General features: G+C 37.9%; 1 protein-coding gene across 1 annotated transcript in view; it reads right to left on the bottom strand.

Annotated features, from left to right (window-relative positions):
• The window catches only part of LOC103083917 (inosine-5'-monophosphate dehydrogenase 1-like), a 5,589-nt gene extending 5,118 nt beyond the window's left edge, over positions 1–471 (bottom strand). Inside the window, 1 exon segment of the mRNA XM_082930851.1 lies at positions 436–471. Within this exon segment, the coding sequence (XP_082786977.1) occupies positions 436–471 (36 nt within the window).
• Between the last annotated feature and the right edge of the window lie 21,320 nt (positions 472–21,791).

Consider the following 21,791-nt stretch of genomic DNA (forward strand, 5'->3'; position numbering starts at 1 on the left):
CTTCCGATCCAAGTGGATGAAAGATACAGTGTCCCTTGTTTCCTTTCTTTCCCTCATCTTCCACATCCAATCTCTCAGAAATTTCTTTAATTTTTGCCTCCAAAATATCTATTGAATTTGGTCTATTCCTCCCATCCCTGCTGCCACCATCCTTGTCCAAGTGCCCATGATCTCTCAGCAGAACTTCTAGAATAGTCTCCCAAAAGGCCTCTCTGCTTCCATAGTTGTCTATCTCCAATCCATTTCCAAAGAACAAGTATAGTGATTAAAAATTTAATATATGTATGTATGTGTACATATCTACATCTTTATATCTGGACGTGTGAATCTGGTTATGTCACTTCCCAACTTAAAACATTTTCCGAAGGTTTACTTTGTACTTAGGGAAAAAAAAATTCTAAATCCTTTATAATAAACTACAGACTCCCTGCTTACCTCTTCAACCTTATCTCCTCGTTCCTTGACTACCATGTCCCTATCAACCTGGACATCTTTAATGTTTCAGAGATGCCCAGCTGTAAGCCACACTGGGCACATCTATTTGTACAGATGACTCTCTTTTCCTGAAACTCTTTTACTTCCTGTTTTCAATGACTAACTCCTTTCTACCCCTTCAGTTTCAGTTCAAGTGATACCTGATCAGCACCACTTTCTAATACGTTCATTTGTGTTAGGTCCCCACTTTTCTGTCACTGAAATTCCCCCCATGGAAATTTTTACAGTTTGAAAATTTATATTTATTTATTAGTTATCTTGACTATTCTTTCTCTTTCTCATTGGTTTGTAAACTCTGAGAGGAGGGTACCACGTTTATTTTGTTCCCAGAATGACTGATGCTTAGCATGGTGCCTTGCATATGATAATTATTCAAGAAATATTTGTTGAAAAAATGAATTAAATATAGAATAAATATTTGGGTAACTGATAAAATATCTTTTTAGGACTTTATTTTTGTGAGTTGAGAATCACAATGTTCAAGCAAGATGTGTTGCTAACTGGGAGAGTGAGAAACCAGTTTAAAGGTATACAGTGTAGTTCAAGGTACTTTTTTTTTGCGGTACGCGGGCCTCTCACTGTTGTGGCCTCTCCCATTGCGGAGCACAGGCTCCAGACGCGCAGGCTCAGCGGCCATGGCTCATGGGCCCAGCCGCTCCGCGGCATGTGAGATCTTCCCAGACCGGGGCACTAACCCATGTCCCCTGCATCAGCAGGTGGACTCTCAACCACTGTGCCACCAGGGAAACCCCAAGGTACTTTTTAATTAAATATTAAATGCCACAACTTGTTTCACTTTGGTAGAAAACAGGCCAAGCAGTAAGAGTTTGTTTATAATTAAAATAACACCAAAAATAGCATTTTGATTAAAATTTGAGAACGTTAAGATCTAATGTATAACCAAAATGAAAGATATTCAAAATGCTTATAAGAAAATCAAAACAAAGCAAATAACTAACATAAGCAAGTAAAAGAAACAAAAGCAATACCAAAAGCTCTCTATTAACAAAGGAGGATGGTAGTGGGGTGGGGTGCATTTCTTTTTCTCTAAAATTGTCAACTACTGCAAAAAAAGCATGTTTACTAAAACTTTTTCAGGGCTATGTTAAGGATTCAGTAATATTGAAAAACAATGGCAAATGTGCTTATTTTGCTTTGGTCTTCTGATTATTTTAGTAGGGGTGATTTTTAGGGTATTATAAGTTGTCTTCACGGAGGCAGTTAGAGGCCTGGGTGCTACTGGTATATAATAGAAACAAATCCTTGTGTACGCAGGGAAAAACTTTACTATAGCTTAAGGTCAAACTAGAGCTGGAATATAGATTGAAAAGCCCAGTTTATAACACCAAAAGTAGGGACTGTGGTGCCATAATAATTGAACTTCTGACAAAAAGAAAGTTACTTCAGGAGAGAAATATAGAGAAAGTTGACTTTATTCTTTAATAAATGTGAAACATAAAGCATATAAAAACTTAAATTCTAAGTATCATTTTAATGTTCAAAGACTATATAATATGTTTGTGTGTTTCTTCATGGAGTGTACATTTAATAGCTAAACATACTGAAATTATTATGGCAATACTTATTTCTTACTAATTAAAAACTGCATTGGTCCATTGGTTTTATCCTATGGGTTCTCTTACTTTTTTTTTTTACGGCATGAACTATCTTGGTGGCTCATTTCTTTTTGTTTTTTAACATCTTTATTGGAGTATAATTGCTTTACAGTGGTGTGTTAGTTTCTGCATTATATCAAAGTGAATCAGCTATACATATACATATATCCCCATATCTCCTCCCTATAGTGTCTCCCTCCCACCCTCCCTATCCGACCACTCTAGGTGGTCACAAAGTACTGAGCTGATCTCCCTGTGCTATGCGGCTGCTTCCCACTAGCTATCTATTTTACATTTGGTGTGTATATATGTCCATGCCACTCTCTCACTTCGTCCCAGCTTACCCTTCCACTCCTCGTGTCCTCAAGTCCATTCTCTATGTCTGCATCTTTACTACTGTTCTGCCCTTGGGTTCTTCAGAATGATTTTTTTTTGAATTTTAGAATTTAATTTATTTTTTTATACAGCAGGTTCTTATTAGTTATACATTTTGCACACATCAGTGTATACATGTCAATCCCAATCTCCCAATTCATCACACCACCAACCACCCGCCACTTTCCCCCCTTGGTGTCGATACATTTGTTCTCTACATCTGTGTCTCTATTTTTACCCTGCAAACCAGTTCATCTGTACCATTTTTCTAGGTTCCACATACATGCGTTAATATACGATATTTGCTTTTCTCTTTCTGACTTACTTCACTCTGTATGACAGTCTCTAGGCCCATCCACATCTCTATAAATGCCCCAGTTTCATTCCCTTTTATGGCTGGGTAATATTCTATTGTATATATGTGCCACATCTTCTATATCCATTCATCTGTTGATGGACACTTAGGTTGCTTCCATGTCCTGGCTATTGTAAATAGAGCTGCAATGAACATTGTGGTACATGACTCTTTTTGAAATATGGTTTTCTCAGGGTATATGCCCAGTAGTGGGATTGCTGGGTTGTATGGTAATTCTATTTTTAGTTTTTCAAGGAACATCCATACTGTTCTCCATAGTGACTATATCAATTTACATTCCCACCAATGGTACAAGAGGGTACCCTTTTCTCCACACCCTCTCCAGCATTTATCGTTTGTAGATTTTTGATGGTGGCCATTCTGACTGGTGTGAGGTGATACCTCATTGTAGTTTTGATTTGCATTTCTCTAATGATTAGTGATGTTGAGCATTCTTTCATGTGTTTGTTGGCAATCTGTATATTGTCTTTGGAGAAAGGTCTGTTTAGGTCTTCTGCCAATTTTTGGGTTGGGTTGTTTGTTTGATATTGAGCTGCATGAGTTGCTTGTAAATTTTGGAGATTAATCCTTTGTTAGTTGCTTCATTTGCAAATACTTTCTACCATTCTGAGCGTTGTCTTTTCGTCTTGTTTATGGTTTCCTTTGCTGTGCAAAAGCTTTTAGTTTCATTAGGTCCCATTTGCTTATATATATATTTTTATATCCATTTCTCTAGGAGGTGGGTCAAAAAGGATCTTACTGTGATTTATGTCATAGAGTGTTCTGCTTATGTTTTCCTCTAAGAGTTTGGTAGTGTCTGGCCTTACATTTAGGTCTTTAATCCATTTTGAGTTTATTTTTGTGTATGGTGTTAGGGAGTGTTCTAATTTCCTTCTTTTACATGTAGCTGTCCAGTTGCCCCAGAACCACTTATTGAATAGGCTGTCTTTTCTCCATTGTATATTCTTGCCTCCTGTATCAAAGATAAAGTGACCATATGTGTGTGCGTTTATCTCTGGGCTTTCTATCATGTTCCATTGTTCTATATTTCTGTTTTTGTGCCAGTACCATACTGTCTTGATTACTGTACCTTTGTATTATAGTCTGAAGTCAGGGAGCTTGATTCCTCCAGCTCTGTTTTTCTTTCTCAAGATTGCTTTGGCTATTCGGGGTCTTTTGTGTTTCCACCCAAATTGTGAAATTTTTTGTTCTAGTTCTGTGTAAAATGCCATTGGTAGTTTGATAGGTATTGCATTGACTCTGTAGATTGCTGTGGGTAGTATAGTCATTTTCACAATGTTGATTCTTCCAACCCAAGAACATGGTATATCTCTCCATCTGTTTGTATCATCTTTAATTTCTTTCATCAGTGTCTTATAATTTTCTGCATACAAGTCTTTTGTCTCCTTAGGTAGGTTTATTCCTAGGTATTTTATTCTTTTTGTTGCAATGGTAAATGGGAGTGTTTCCTTAATTTCTCTTTCAGAGTTTTCATCATTAGTGTATAGGAATGCCAGAGATTTCTGTGCATTAATTTTGTATCCTGCTACTTTACCAAATTCATTGATTAGCTCTAGTAGTTTTCTGGTAGCATCTTTAGGATTCTCTATGTATGGTGTAATGTCATCTGCAAAAAGTGACAGCTTTACTTCTTCTATTCCGATTTGTATTCCTTTTATTTCTTTTTCTTCTCTGATTGCTGTGGCTAAAACTTCCAAAGCAATGTTGAATAATAATGGTGAGAGTGGACAACCTTGTCTTTTTCCTGATCTTAGAGGAAATGATTTCAGTTTTTCACTGTTGAGAATGATGCTGGCTGTGGGTTTGTCATATATGGCCTTTATTATGTTGAGGTTAGTTCCCTCTATGCCTATTTTCCAGAGGGTTTTTACCGTAATTCGGTGTTGAATTTTGTCGAAAGCTTTTTCTGCATCTGTTGAGATGATCATATGGTTTTTCTCCTTCAGCTTGTTAATATGGTTTTTCATATTGATTGTTTTGGGTATATTGAGGAATCCTTGCACTCCTGGGATAAACCCCACTTGGTCATGGTGTATGATCCTTTTAATGTGCTGTTGGATTCTGTTTGCTAGTATTTTGTTGAGGATTTTTGTATCTATGTTCATCAGTGATATTGGCCTGTAATTTTCTTTCTTTGTGACACCTTTGTCTGGTTTTGTGATCTGGGTGATGGTGGCCTCGTAGAATGAGTTTCTGAGTGTTCCTCCCTCTGTTATATTTTGGAAGAGTTTTAGAAGGATAGGTGTTAGCTCTTCTCTAAATGTTTGATAGAATTCATCTGTAAAGCCATCGGGTCCTGGACTTTTGTTTGTTGGAAGATTTTTAATCACAGTTTCAATTTCAGTGCTTGTGATTGGTCTTTTTATATTTTCTATTTCTTCCTGGTTCAGTCTTGGAAGGTTGTGCTTTTCTAAGAATTTGTCCATTTCTTGCAGGTTGTCCATTTTATTGGCATATAGTTGCTTGTAGTAACCTCTCATGATCCTTTGTATTTCTGCAGTGTCAGTTGTCCCTTCTCCTTTTTCATTTCTAATGCTATTGATTTGATTTTTCTCCCTTTTCTTCTTGATGATTCTGGCTAATGGTTTATCAATTTTGTTTATCTTCTCTAAGATCCAGGTTTTAGTTTTATTGATCTTTGCTATCATTTCCTTCATTTCTTTTTCATTTATTTCTGATCTGATCTTTATGATTTCTTTCCTTCTGCTAACTTTGGTTATTTTTTTCTTGTTTCTCTAATTGCCTTAGATGTAAAGTTATGTTGTTTATTTGAGATATTTCTTGTTTGTTGAGGTAGGATTGTATTGCTATAAACTTCCATCTTAGAGCTGCTTTTGTTGCATCTCATATGTTTTGGGTCGTTGTGTTTCCGTTGCCATTTGTTTCCAGGTATTTTCTGATTTCCTCTTTGATTTCTTCAGTGATCTCTTGGTTATTTGGTAGTGTATTGTTTAGCCACCATGTTTTTGTATTTTTTACAGATTTTTTCCTGTAAGTATTATCTTGTCTTTTAGCATTGTGGTTGGAAAAGGTACTTGATTGGGACATCCCTGTTGACCCAGTGGTTAAGAATCTGCCTGCCAATGCAGGGGGCATGGTTTCAAGCCCTGGTCCAGGAAGATCCCACATACCACAGAGAAACTAAGCCCTTGCACCGCAACTACTGAGCCTGTGTGATGCAACTACTGAAGCCCATGAGCCTAGATCCCATGCTCCACACCAAGAGAAGCCACTTCAGTGAGTAGCCTGCGCACCACAACGAAGAGTAGCCCCTGATAGCCGCAACCAGAGAAAACCCGCGCACAGCAATGAAGAACCAACATAGGCAAAAATAAAAAAGTATATTAAAAAAATATATATATACTTGATACAATTTCAATTTTCTTAAATTTACCAAGGCTTGATTTGTGACCCAAGATATGATCTATCCTGGAGAATGTTCCATGAGCACTTGAGAAGAAAGTGTATTCTACTGTTTTTGGTAGGAATATCCTATAAATATCAATTAAGTCCATCTTGTTTAATGTGTCATTTAAAGCTTGTGTTTCCTCATTTATTTTCATTTTGGATGACCTGTCCATTGGTGAAAGTGGGGTGTTAAAGTCCCCTATTAAGATTGTGTTACTGTCGATTTCCCCTTGTATGGTTGTTAGCATTTGCCTTATGTTATTGAGGTGCTCCTATGTTGGGTGTATAAATATTTACAATTGTTATATTTTCTTCTTGGATTGATCCCTTGATCATTATGTAGTGTCCTTCTTTGTCTCTTCTAATAGTCTTTATTTTAAAGTCTATTTTGTCTGATATGAGAATTGCTACTCCAGCTTTCTTTTGGTTTCCATTTCCATGAAATATCTTTTTCCATCCCCTTACTTTCAGTCTGTATGTGTCTCTAGGTTTGAAGTGGGTCTCTTGTAGACAGCAAATATATGGGTCTTGTTTTTGTATCCATTCAGCCAATCTGTGTCTTTTGGTGGGAGCATTTAGTCCATTTACATTTAAGGTAATTATCGATATGTATGTTCCTATTCCCATTTTCTTAACTGTTTTGAGTTCGTTATTGTAGGTCTTTTCCTTCTCTTGTGTTTCTTGCCTAGAGAAGTTCCTTTAGCAGCTGTTGTAAAGCTGGTTTGGTGGTGCTGAACTCTCTCAGCTTTTGCTTGTCTGTAAGGTTTTAATTTCTCCATCAAATCTGAATGAGATCCTTGCTGGGTAGAGTAATCTTGGTTGCAGGGTTTTCTCCTTCATCACTTTAAATATGTCCTGCCAGTGCCTTCTGGCTTGCAGAGTTTCTGCTGAAAGATCAGCTGTTAACCTTATGGGGGTACATTTCAAGCTTTTCTGTGGTTGGTGTGAGTTTGCTCCAGCACATAAACATGTAAGCATCTGTGATCACATGGAAACTGTTAGTTTATTAAGGTGACACTGAAAGTGGTAGGAAGCTAATGACTTTTTATAAGAATTATAGGCAATTCTTCCCAGTTATGTTCTTATATTTTGAAAATAATTTTTAGGATTTCTGCCACCATGTAACGTTAACTATGTGTCACCTTTTCAGTAATTTATACAATGAGCAGAAGTTTACAAATTGAACATTTTACTGAGTCTGTCCGAAGGGCAAACTTTTGATAGAATCTGCTTTTATATTCCAAAATTCGTAGTTAGCCATGGGCACATGGCTCTTTCAAAGTTCTATCACTAGACTCATAAACATTGCATCAGAGAAGAAAAAAATTTGAGCATTTGTTTACAATGAAATATCTAAGTAGGAGTTTAAAATGAACTAGTATTTTATTAACAGTGCTAAGAGATACTAGATTTGTGCATAATAGTCTGCATAGGGCTAATTACTTTTTATAAGTCCCAGTCAGTGGCCCTAGTTTTGGTGCACATATTTGTAAACGTGGTGTCTTCTTTTGTGCAGCCTATAGTATAAGTAATTAAAAAAACTCTGAACCAGGTCAACTCTGTGAGTGTCTCATGGTTTAGTGCCCCTTAATTATCAAGATCAATCAATAAGTATATATCTTATAGCTATAATTGCAACTTAAAAGCATGATAACAGCTTTATTACAAATGCAGTTAGAGAATTGAGGAGATTGGAGCTTAAAAACATCTCTTTCATGGATCTTGAGATTTAAGCTAATTCCTAGTATGAATTATACTCAGTGTGGGTGCTTAAACACATTCATATTCTTGCAGTTGGTAAAAAATTACCAATAAAATGGTATATTTTAAAAACGTGTGAGTTTTTACTTCAGTGTGCAAAAACAAATATAGGTTGTTCCTTGGATCAACCTTTTTCAGGAAGTTCACTGGGACTTTGTATGTGTGGAGACAGCATCCAGCCAAAAGCAAAATTGTCTTTGAAGCTCATGTTGGGAATCTTTTTGTTTTTTGTTTTTTTTTCGCGGTACGCGGGCCTCTCACTGTTGCGGCCTCTCCCGTTGCGGAGCACAGGCTCCGGACGCGCAGGCTCAGCGGCCATGGCTCACGGGCCCAGCCGCTCCGCGTCATGTGGGATCTTCCCGGACTGGGACACGAACCCGTGTCCCCTTCATCGGCAGGCGGACTGTCAACCACTGCGCCACCAGGGAAGCCCCGTTGGGAATCTTAAGTGCAGTATTTATTGCTTTCTAAGGCCTAAAATTTATATGTAGATATACTGTCATGAAACCTTATTTGATATTCAAATGTTCACTTTATATCTTCCACTCACCCCCAGGACTGTTTCTAATATCAACACAGCCTTTTTATGTGTTTTCTGGTTTTGTTTTTAATACCACTATTGACAAATATACTTTAACACTGGCAAATAATCATCATGGGAGAGTTATTTATGCTCCTAGAGATATAATAATTAAAAAAATATTTTTGAACGGTTTACATCCACACTTTGGTATGTCTCAATCTTCAATTTCGAAAAGAGTAAAGGAAAATCAAGTAGAGAAGAAACAAAAGTTAGCTGATGGTGAGCTGTTGAACATATGGATGATATAAATTTATGTGAATCTCAAAAATATGAGGAAAAACAACTCAGCTCTCCATGGTTGAATAAACAAGGTGGGAACTGCCCCTTCCCAAAGTGAATTTTAATCTTTTTCAGTTTTTCTGCTGTCTCTTCATATATTAGTGGTCGATAGTTATTAATTTATTTGGCATTTATCATGCCAATGTTAATTCATGCATATCTAATATGCCTTAATTAGAATTGGGAGGAATTTTCTGGTATGGTGGGCTAATTCTAATGTTGTATTTACTGAGAGAAAATGAATATTTTTCACATGAATCCCACTGCAATTTATTAATTAATATACTTTAGGATATACAGAGTGACATTGGAATCTATACTAAATTAGCAGCAGTTTGTAAATTGGTCAGTATTTATGCTGGTACTTAATGCATCCCTCTATGAAGCCATATGTAAGAACAAACTACTCAGCAACCAGGTTTCCTTATAAACTATATTTCTATGTTATACTTTGTAGATTGGAAATGTTATAGGTTGAGCTAGACTTCTGTTAGTGGTGAGATGATAGCTGAAATGAACACAAATTCTCTTGGTCATTGTTATCTGGACTCTCTGCTCCTTCCTAAGCCCATCTTCCCTCTCCTGTCCCCTGCCTCTTGCTCCTCTTGCACATTTGAAACTCAGTGTTTGGCGTTTCTTCAATTTGAAATTTAACGTATGGTCTAAGACAGAGCTCTGGAGAGTCAGGTTATGACAAGTGAGTTCTAAAGAAACTAGTGTCCACATTTCATATAAAGCTCAATAAAATCAATACCTTCTATGGCCTTTGGTACAAATAATTACTTATGTGATTTCTATGAGTTGACTCCATTTTTAATGCTCAGGAAGAATTATTTAAAACTCATGTTTCCATGACCATGTTTCTAGGCTGTATTATGTGTTTCCACCTTTGCTGTTACCAATGAAATTTCTTATTCTATTTGTTCTTTTACAAAAAACATTCTGATCACTTGAATAGACTTTAGGAATGAGAGTACAGTGTCAAGTTAAAATCAAGAGTTGCACACTGAACATTGTAGGCAAGTGTCACACAATAAGATGGACCTACATTTTATAATTCAGCACTTTATTATTCAGGGAAAACAGAGATATTTCCAAACTGACTACCTGAATTTTCAAAAACAAATTTGTAAAACATCACATAACTATGTGAAAATATAAATTTACTGCTAAATATGCTATCAGATTATAAACATTTTAAGAGTTGGGACTGTCTTTTTCACTTTTTTTTTTTTTTGCCAAGCCTACCATGTAGCTTGCACTTAGCAAATGTTTTAAGGGAAAGGAATAACTTTTAATACTAATTTTTCTCAGATTAAAACATATATAAGTAAAACATAAATGAATTTATGATCAATTTTCAACATATTCCCTAATTTTCTCACTTGAAGACTTTAGATTTTCCCTGATTTAAAAACATTTAAAATTATAACAAATCCACCTCTAAAATTTTAGGTAATGCTATTTGTTAATAACAATTAGCTTTCGTCAAGAATGGAACAGCAAGCAAGCCTACTATTTTAACATTTAAGTAGACTTACCCAATAGCTTCAAACTAGAAACTGTTTTTTCTGGGTATTGGTAAAAAATCAATCACGTAGTGCATGAGGTTGAATAGCTTTTATGTTTCCCTTTAAAGACAATTACGTAGTGCCTCAATAACTCTAAGTGCCTCCCAAGGTTATGGTACGTAGCAAATACATAATTAGTATAATATATAGATATTTTTTAGATTTCAGTCACCACTCTTGTCATTTGTACTTAAAAAACAACTCCTTTTTATTACCCAGGAAACGTTACTCTCAATTTTTGCTATTCATTGAGAATTAGAGGTTAAATTCAAAGACTGAATCAGATTGTCCTTTCTAAAGGACTTGAAGAGACTACTGCTGGCAAAATTGTCCCTTTCTCTCCAGCCCTAACACTGCAGACTTAATCAGGCCCATTGCTGGTCTCCCGGAATAAGATGTTTATTTCCCTAAAGTAATGAAATTGACAGTATTAGTAGCTACCATTTATTGAGTGGTTATTAGTGCAGGAAACTTATACTAAGTATTTTCATATATTATCTCTCCTTCAGCCCTTCCCCTGTCCTCCTAATTTCACATAGAGCAAATCCAAAAGATATACTGACAAGATGCTCTCTTTAGAAGCAGGCCGACAGCCACAAAGTTTAGTAATATCGCAAGTTGCAGAAAAAAAATGCAACCAGTTGAACTATCAGTGTAAAGCTGCCTGTCAGACATAATCAATATGCAAATGTCAATATTTAAATACTTTTTGCTACAACACTGCAAAAGAGAAACAGTTCAATAATGTACACTGCAGGAAACTGGGATGATAAATGCCTTTTCAATTTTCTGGAAGTTGTGTAAGAGTAAAACATAATCCAATAAATTAGGTGTTTACTATTACAGGTTTGGTTTTTCATTTAGGAATGGAAAAAGAAGATCAAACGTCAAATATCTTCCCATTTCATCCACTCTGACAACTTTAAATGAAGCAGAGTATTTTTTTTTGTAGTTTGTATGGAAACATTTTATTTCATACTGTACATCACTGTGCATTGCTATATATGTTATATTGTAAACTACGTCAAAGAGTATGGAGGCTACACACACACACACACACACACACACACACACACACTTTAAAGAAGAAGAAGAAAATTGACCCCTGAAGACCTCCACCCAAGTTAAGAAACAGATCAGAGCCTGTGATTGAAAGCCTCCTGTATCCCCTCCCATCACAGCCCCTGTCTTTCCACAGGCAAACACTATCTAACTTTTGTGATACCATTCCCTTGCTTTTCATTTTTTTTTAACATCTTTATTGGAGTATAATTGCTTTACAATGGTGTGTTAGTTTCTGCTGTATAACAAAGTGAATCAGCTATACATACACATTTATCCCCATTTCTCCTCCCTTTTGCGTCTCCCTCCTACCCTCCCTATCCCATCCCTCACAAAGCACCGAGCTGATCCCCCTGTGCCATGCGGCTGCTTCCCACTAGCTATCTATTTTACATTTGGTAGGGTATATATGTCAATGCTACTCTCTCACTTCGTCCCAGTTTACCCTTCCCCCTTGTTGTGTCCTCAAGTCCTTTCTCTACATCTGCGTCTTTATTCCAGTCCTGCCCCTAGGTTCTTAAGAACTGTTTTTTTTTATTCCATATATATGTGTTAGCATACGGTATTTGTTTTTCTCTTTCTGACTTACTTTACTCTATATGACAGTCTCTAGGTCCATCCACCTCACTGCAAATAACTCAACTTCATTTCTTTTTATGGCTGAGTAATATTCCATTGTATATATGTGCCACATCTTCTTTATCCATTCATCTGTCGATGGACACTTAGGTTGCTTCAATGTCCTGGTTATTGTAAATAGTGCTGCAATGAACATTGTGGCATATGACTTTTTTTTTTCTTTTGCAGTACGCGGGCCTCTCACTGCCGTGGCCTCTCCCGCCATGGAGCACAGGCTCCGGATGCGCAGGCTCAGCGGCCATGGCCCACGGGACCAGCCGCTCCACAGCATGTGGAATCTTCCTGGACCGGGGCACGAACCCGCGTCCCCTGCATTGGCAGGTGGACTTTCTACCACTGCGCCACCAGGGAAGCCCACATGACTCTTTTTGAATTATGGTTTTCTCTAGGTATATGCCCAGTAGTGGGATTGCTGGGTCATATGGTAAAACTATTTTTAGTTTTTTAAGGAACCTCTATACTGTTCTCCATAGAGGCTGTATCAATTTACATCCCCACCAACAGTGCAAGAGGGTTCCCTTTTCTCCACACCCTCTCCAGCATTATTGCTTGTAGATTTTTTTTTCTTTTGCAATGCTTTTAGCTCTTCCTAGATTGACCTTCTCTCCCTTCTCTCCCCTCCAAATCATGCTGACTTGGTAAACTCCAATCCATCTGACTTTATTGAGATGTGCCTTCCCAGGCACTAGATGGTTTTTCTTGTCTCCCCTAGAGTTTTAAACCATCTCTATTCTACCATTTTCAAGGCTGCTGCAATTATTTGCATTTCTGTCTGTCTCCCTTACCTACCCCACCCACCAGAATCCCTCAAGGAAGAAATAGTTTCTTAATAATCTGTTAATCTTTATCTTTACAGTGAATATAATGAGATTATGAATATTATACTTGGAGTCTGCCTGGGTTTTTTATTTTATTTTATTTATTTTTTTAGACAGGTTCTTATTAGTTATCCATTTTATACATATTACTGTATATATGTCAATCTCAATCTCCCAATTCATCACACCACCATCCCACCACCCTGCCACTTTCTACGCTTGGTGTCCATATGTTTGTTCTATACATCCGTGTCTCAATTTCTGCCCTGCAAACCGGTTCATCTGTGCCATTTTTCTAGATTCCACATATATGCGTTAATATACAATATATGTTTTTCTCTTTCTGATTTACTTCACTCTGTACAGTGGTCTCTAGATTCATCCACATATCTACAAATGACCCAATTTCATTCCTTTTTATGGCTGAGTAATATTTCATTGTATATATGTACCACATCTTCTTTATTCATTTGTCTGTTGATGGGCATTTCGATTGCTTCCCTGACATGGCTATTGTAAATAGTGCTGCAATGAATATTGGGGTGCATGTGTCTTTTTGAATTATGTTTTTTTCTGGGTATATGCCCAGTAGTGGGATTGCTGGGTCATATGGTAAAACTATTTTTAGTTTTTGAAGGAAGCTCTATACTGTTCTCCATAGTGGCTGTAACAATTTACATTCCCAGCAACAGTGCAAGAGGGTTCCCTTTTCTCCACACCCTCTCCTGAATTTGTTGTTTGTAGATTTCTTGATGATGGCCATTCTGACACATGTGAGGTGATACCTCATTGTAGTTTTGATTTGCATTTCTCTAATGATCAGTGATGTTGAGCATCCATTTACATGTTTGTTGGCAATCTGTATATCTTCTTTGGAGAAATGTCTATTTAGGTCTTCTGCCCATTTTTGGACTGGGTTGTTTGTTTTTTAATATTTAGCTTCATGAGATGCTTATATATTTTGGAGATTAATCCTTTGTCAGTTGCTTTGTTTGCAAATACGTTCTCCCATTCTGAGCATTGCCTTTTCATCTTGTTTATTTTCCTTTGCTGTTCAAAAGCTTTTAAGTTTCATTAGTTCCCATTTGTTTATTTTTGTTTTTATTTCCATTACTCTAGGAGGTGGGTCAAAAAGGTGATTTATGTCAGGGAGTGTTCTGCCTACGTTTTCCTCTTAGAGTTTTATAGAGTCTGGCCTTACATTTAGGTTTTTAATCCATTTTGAGTTTGTTTTTGTGTATGGTGTTAGGGAGTGTTCTAATTTCATTCTTTTACACGTACCTGTCCAGTTTACCCAGCACCACTTATTGAAGAGCCTGTCTTTCTCCATTGTATATTCTTGCCTCCTGTATCAAAGATAAAGTGACCATATGTGTGTGGGTTTATCTCTGGGTTTTCTATCCTGTTCCATTGATCTGTATTTCTATTTTTGAGCCAGTACCATACTGTCTTGATTACTGTAGCTTTGTAGTATAGTCTGAAGTCTGGGAGCCTGATTGCTCCAGCTCCGCTTTTCTTTCTCAAGATTGCATTGGCTATTTGGGGTCTTTTGTGTTTCCATTCAAATTGTGAAATGTTTTCTTCTAGTTCTGTGAAAAATGCCATTGGTAGTTTGATAGGGATTGCACTAAATCTGTAGGTTGCTTTGGGGAGTATAGTCATTTTAACAATGTTGATTCTTCCAATCCAAGAACATGGTATATCTCTCCACCTTTTTGTATCCTCTTTAATTTCTTTCATCAGTGTCTTATACTCTTCTGCATACAGGTCTTTTGTCTCCTTAGGTAGGTTTATTCCTAGGTATTTTATTCTTTTTGTTGCAATGGTAAATGGGAGTGTTTCCTTAATTTCTCTTTCAGAGTTTCATCATTAGTGTATAGAAATGCAAGAGATTTCTGTGCATTAATTTTGTATCCTGCTATTTTACCAAATTCATTGATTAGCTCTAGTAGTTTTCTGGTGGCATCTTAGGATTCTCTATGTATAGTATCATGTCATCTGCAAACAGTGACAGCTTTACTTCTTTTCTGATTTGGATTCCTTTTATTTCTTTTTCTTCTCTGACTGCTGTGGCTAAAACTTCCAAAACTATGTTCAGTAATAGTGGTAAGAGTGGACAACCTTGTCTTGATCCTGACCTTAGAGGAAATGGTTTCAGTTTTTCACCATTGAGAACAATGCTGGCTGTGAGTTTGTCATATATGACCTTTATTATATTGAGCTAAGTTCCCTCTATGCCTACTTTCTGGAGAGTTATTATAAATTGGTGTTGAATTTTCTTGAAAGCTTTTTCTGAATCTGTTGAGATGATCATATGCTTTTTATCCTTTAATTTGTTAATATGGTGTATCATGTTGATAGATTTGCGTATATTGAAGAATCCTTGTGTTCCTTGAATAAACCCCACTTGGTCATGGTGTATGATCCTTTTAATGTGCTGTTGGATTCTATTTGCTAGTATTTTGTTGAGGATTCTTGCATCTATGTTCATCAGTGATATTGGCCTGTAGTTTTCATTTTTGTGACATCTTTGTCTGGTTTTGGTATCAGGGTGATGGTGGCCTTGCAAAATGAGTTTGGGAGTGTTCCTCCCTCTGTTATATTTTGGAAGAGGTTGAGAAGGATAGGTGTTAGGTCTTCTCTAAGTATTTGTTAGAATTTGACTGTGAAACCATCTGGTCCTGGGCTTTTGTTTGTTGCAAGATTTTTAATCACAGTCTCAATTTCATTGCTTGTGATTGGTCTGTTTATATTTTCTATTTCTTCCGGGTTCAGTCTTGGAAGGTTGTGCTTTTCTAAGAATTTGTCCATCTCTTCCAGGTTGTCCATTTTATTGGCATATAGTTGCTTGTAGTAATCTCTCATGATCCTTTGTATTTCTGAAGTGTCAGTTGTTCCTTCTCCTTTTTTCCTTACTAATTCTATTTATTTGAGTCTTCTCCCTTTTTTTTTTTGATGAATCTGGCTAATGGTTTATCAGTTTTATTTATCTTCTCAAAGGAGCAGGTTTTAGATTTTTGACCTTTGCTCTTTTTTCCTTCATACTTTTTCATTTATTTCTGATCTGATCTTTATGATTTCTTTCCTTCTGCTAACTTTGGGGTTGTTTTGTTCTTCTTTCTCTAATTGCTTTAGGTGTAAGTTTAGGTTGTTTACTTGAGATATTTCTTGTTTCTTGAGGTAGGATTATATTGCTATAAACTTCCCTCTTAGAACTGCTTTTGCTGCATCCCATAGATTTTGGGTCGTCGTGTTTTCATTGCCATTAGTTTCTAGGTATTTTTTGATTTCCTCTTTTATTTCTTCCGTGATATCTTGGTTATTTAGTAGTGTATTGTTTCCTCCATGTTTTTGTAATTTTTACAGATTCTTTTTCTGTAATTGGTATCTAGTCTCATAGCATTGTGGTCAGACAAGATACTTGATATGATTTCAATTTTCTTAAATTTGCCCAGGCTTGATTTGTGACCCAAGGTATGACCTATCCTGGAGACTGTTCCATGAGCACTTGAGAAGAAAGTGTATTCTGTTGTTATTGGAAGGAATGTCCTATAAATATCAATTAAGCCCATCTTGTTTAATGTATCATTTAAAGCTTGTATTTCCTTATTTATTTTCATTTTGGATGATCTGTCCATTGGTGAAAGTGGGGTGTTAAAGTCCCCTACTATGATTTTGTTACTGTCGATTTCCCCTTTTATGTTTGCTAGCATTTGCCTTAAGAGTCCTTCTTTGTCTCTTGTAATAGTCTTTATTTTACAGTCTATTTTGTCTGATATGAGAATTGCCACTCCAGCTTTCTTTTGGTTTCCACTTGCATAGAGTATCTTTTTCCATCCCCTCACTTTCAGTCTGTATGCATCCCTAGGTCTGAAGGGGGTCTCTTGTAGACAGCATATATACGGGTCTTGTTTTTGTATCCATTCAGCCAGTGTATGTCTTTTGTTTGAAGCACTTAATCCATGTACATTTAAGGTAGTTATCAATATATTTGTTCCTATTACTGTTTTCTTAATTGTTTTGGGTTTGTTATTATAGGTCTTTTCCTTCTCTTGTGTTTCCTGCCTAGAAAAGTTCCTTTAGCATTTGTTGTAAAGCTGGTTTGGTGATGCTGAAGTCTCTTAGCTTTTGCCTGTCTGTGAGGGTTTTAAGTGCTCCGTCAAATCTGAAAGAGATCCTTGCTGGTTAGAGTAACCTTGGTTGTAGAATTTTCCCTTTCATCACTTTAAATGTGTCCTGACACTGCGTTCTGGCTTGCAGAGCTTCTACTGAAAGATCAGCTGTTTACCTTATGGGGATTCCCTTCTATGTTATTTGTTGTTTTCCCCTTGCTGCTTTAATATTTTTTCTTTGTATTCAATTTTTGATAGTTTGATTAATATGTGTCTTGGCGTGTTTCTCCTTGGGTTTATCCTGTATGGGAATCTCTGTGCTTCCTGAACTTGATTGACTATTTCCTTTCCCCTGTGAGGGAGGTTTTCAACTACAATCTCTTCAAATATTTTCTCAGAACCTTTCTTTTTTCTCTTCTTCTTCTGGGACCCCTATAATTCGAAGGCTGGTGCATTCAGTGTTGTCCCAGATGTATCTGAGACCATTCTCAAATCTTTTCATTCTTTTTTCTTTAATCAGCTCTGTGATAGTTATTTCCACTATTTTATATTCCAGGTCACTTATCAATTTTTCTGCCTCAGTTATTCTGCTGTTTATTTCTTGTAGAGAATTTTTAGTTTCTTTTATTGTGTTGTTCATCATTGTCTGTTTGCTCTTTAGTTCTTCCAGTTCCTTGTTAAACGTTTCTTCTGTTTTGTCCATTCTATTTTTAAGATTTTGGATCATCTTTACTATCATTACTCTGAATTCTTTTTCAGGTAGACTGCCTATTCCCTCTTCATTTGTTTATTGTGGTGGGTTTTTACCATGCTCCTTCATCTGCTGTGTGTCTCTGTCTCCTCATTTTGCTTAACTTATTGTGTTTAGTGTTTCCTTTTCACTGGCTGCAGGTTTGTAGTTCCCGTTGTTTTTGGTGTCTGCCCCCAGTGGGTAAGGTTGGTTCAGTGTGTTGTGTAGGCTTCCTGTTGGAGGGGACTGGTACCTGTGTTCTGGTGGTTGAGACTGGATCTTGTCTTTCTGGTGGGCAGGACCGTGTCCGGTGGTGTGTTTTGTGGTGTCTGTGACCTTATTATGATTTTAGGCAGCCTCTCTGCTAATTGGTGGGGTTGTGTTCCTCTCTTGCTAGTTGTTTGGCATAGGGTGTCCAGCACTGGAGCTTGCTGGTTGTTAAATGAAGCTGAGTCTTAGCACTGAGATAGAGATGTCTGTGAGAGCTTTTGCCGTTTGGTATTATGTGGGGCTGGGAGGTCTCTAGTGGACCAATGTCCTGAACTTGGGTCTCCCACCTCAGAGGCCCATGCCTGACAGCTGGCCAGAGCACCAAGACCCTGTCAGGCACTCAGCTCAGAACAAAATGGAGGAAAAAAGAGAAAGAATGAAGGAAAAAAATAAAATAATTAAAAATTTTAAAATATTACTAAAAATAAAAATGTAATTAAAAAAGAGAAAGAAACAACAACCAAACCAAAAAACAAATCCACCAATGATAACATGTGCTAAAAGGTATACAAAACGAACATAAATAAGGACAGACAGAACACTAGGACAAATGGTAAAAGCTGGGCTATATAGACAAAATCACACAAGCATGTATGTACACACTGACAAAAAGAGAAAAAGGAAAAATATATATTAAAAAAAATAGGAAGCAAGCAACCAAATCAATAAACAAATCTACCAATGATAATAAGCTCTAAATACTAAACTAAAATAAACATAAAACCAGAAACAAATTAGATCCAGAAAGCAAACCCCAAGTCTACAGTTGCTCCCAAAGTCTACTGCCTCAAGTTTGGGACGATTCCTTGTCTATTCAGGTATTCCACAGTTGCAGGGTACATCAAGGTGATTGTGGAGATTTAATCTGCTGCTCATGAGGCTACTGCGAGCAATTTCTCTTTCTCTTCTTTGTTCGCACAGCTCCTGGGGTTCAGCTTTGGACTGGGCCCCGCCTCTGTGTGTAGGTTGCCTGAGGGCATCTGTTCTTTGCTCAGACAGGACAGGGTTAAAGGAACAGCTGATTCGGGGGCTCTGGCTCACTCAGGCCGGTGGGAGGGAGGGGTATGGTATGCGGGGCGAGCCTGTGGCGGCAGAGGCCGGCGTGACATTGCACCAGCCTGAGGCGCGCCGTGCGTTCTCCTGGGGATGTTGTCCCTGGATCACGGGACCCTGGCAGTGGCAGGCTGCACAGGCTTCTGGGAGGGGTGGTGTGAATAGTGACTTGTGCTTGCACACAGGCTTCCTGATGGCTGCATTAGCAGCTTTGGCCTCTCATACCCATCTCTGGTGTCTGCGCTGATAGCCTGTCTCTGCAGCTCGTTTAGGCAGTGCTCTCAATCCCCTCTCCTTGCACGCCCTGAAACAATGGTCTCTTGCCTCTTCTGCAGGTCCAGACTTTTTCCTGGACTCCCTCCCTGCTAGCTGTGGTGCACTAGCCCCCTTCAGGCTGTGTTCACGCAACCAACCCCAGTCCTCTCTCTGTGTTCTGACCTCCGAAGCCAGAGCCTCAGCTCCCAGCCCCTGCCCACCCCTGCGAGTGAGCAGACAAGCCTCTCGGACTGGTGAGTCCTGGTCAGCACCGATCCTCTGTGCGGGAATCTCTCTGCTTTGCCCCCCACACCCCGTTGCTGTGCTCTCCTCTGTGGCTCCGAAGCTTCCCGCCTCTGCCACCCACAGCCTCCACCTGCGAAGGGGCTTCCTAGTGTGTGGAAACTTTTCCTCCCTCACAGCTCCCTACCAGAGGGGCAGATCCTGTCCCTATTGTTTTGTCTCTGTTTTTCCTTTTTTCTTTTGCCCTACGCAGGTACGTGGGGAGTTTCTTGCCTTTTGGGAAGTCTGAGGTCTTCTGCCAGTGTTCAGTAGGTGTTCTGCAGGGGTTGTTCCACGTGTAGATATATTTTTGATGTATTTGTGGGAAATAAGGTGATCTCCAAGTCTTACTCCTCCGCCATCTTTAAGGTCCCTCCCAAAGTAGTTTTTTGACTATTATGTTCCATCTTGATAATGTTTCTCTCATACTTCTCTGGCACATATGATATATCCTTTGCTGTTTTCAATGTGTCATAGCATTTCCTTACTCATTTACCTTGCTTTGATCTAAACCAACTGTATGAAGTAAATATAATTTCATGATGATACTTTTCTAGGACCATAATCTGCCATGGGAGTGGAAAACACCAGGTAAACAAAATTTAATTTTCTGAAGTGTTTTTGTTAGACTTTGTGGAAATTCAGATTTCCATTTTCTTTCATTTTCCACTGAGTTCTGTGCTGACAAGATAAGTGATCCTTTCTGGGCACCAAAGTTTATCTAGACCATGGGAGTTCCCTGGTTTATGAAAACCGGTATAAGAAAATCTACATGCAAAAAAGAAATTGAAGGATATTTTTCATAAGTGATTTTTAGTTTACTGAATGGATTTGCCGAGGGATTGCTTCCAAAAGCCAGCTCTAAAAGTACATCTGCTTATTTTACGCATCATTAACTATTTGTCAGAGAAAACAGGGCAGAGAAAATTAAAGAATTAGGAATCCACTGCCAATTATAGAGCAATTAAAAAATGAGAACCCTTTTATTTGATGTTATAGTGGAAATAAACATGAAAACGTGCTTGACACACCTAATGACAGAAAAGTCTGCTTGAGAACGTGACATTCTTGTTATCCATTGAGTCACTGCCTATCCTGAGCTGGGCCCTGTTTGAAGGACACAGAAGTTGTTATAGTTTAAATAAGACTTTTGTTCTCAAAGGATTTATAGTGTAGTGAGAAGGATCAAATCCATGAATGCTGACATAGTGGAGAGTGAACTGCTTTGGAAATGAGATTCGATAGTATAGCTAGCAATTCTTGGTTAATCACAAAAATCTTCTAGAAAACAGCTTTTGATTTGTGGCCTAACTATTGAAGGGAGATATCTCCAATCCTACAGAACAAACTGACATACTTAGTGAGATAAGGCAAGCATGCATTTTGGCATCTGGGACTAGATTTGTCTGTTAACTAGCCATGGCATCTGGGACTAGATTTGTCTCTTAACTAGCCATGTGTTTTAGAGGAAGACACTTCTTCAAGCTGCACTTTTTCTCATCTTGAAACAAGACTAATAATCTTCATCTACTTCATAGCACTGTTGGGGAGCCAAATAAGATATAGTTGGAAAGAGCTTAGCACGATCCTCAGTGCAATTTCCCTGACTTGGAGAATTTGGCGGTATTCTCAGTCTTCACATATAAAAGGTATCAAGCCTCCTAAATCTACACCTGCCCCTGAGTTGGAGCATCTGGTCCAGGTTAGTGGAAAATCAGCCAGAAATAGAAAGGTGAGATTGGGGAGGCTGGGAGGAAAGCCTTGGAGAACATGATTGATGCTAATGAAGAGCAGCCTGTGGGTTGGGGCTGCTCAGGTTAGAGGCACTAAATGTGGCTAAATCAGGACTGGAAATGTGAAAAAACTTCAGCAACAGGTAGAAAGGAAAAAAATTGAAAACAAAGGTTAAAATGAAAAAGGATCTAAACAGAGAGACAGAGAACTCCTTTGATGAATGGTAACTTTCTTGCAAACAGAGATCAATGTTCATTGGTTTGGGGAATTCCCTAGTGGTCCAATGGTTGGACCCTGTACTCTCACTGCCGAGGGCCCAGGTCCAATGCCTGGTAGGGGACCTAAGATCCCGCAAATCATGGGGTGCGGCTT

The sequence above is a fragment of the Lipotes vexillifer genome, unplaced genomic scaffold (assembly GCF_000442215.2).
Source record: "Lipotes vexillifer unplaced genomic scaffold, Lipotes_vexillifer_v1.1 scaffold622, whole genome shotgun sequence".
NCBI classification, from domain to species: domain Eukaryota; kingdom Metazoa; phylum Chordata; class Mammalia; order Artiodactyla; family Lipotidae; genus Lipotes; species Lipotes vexillifer.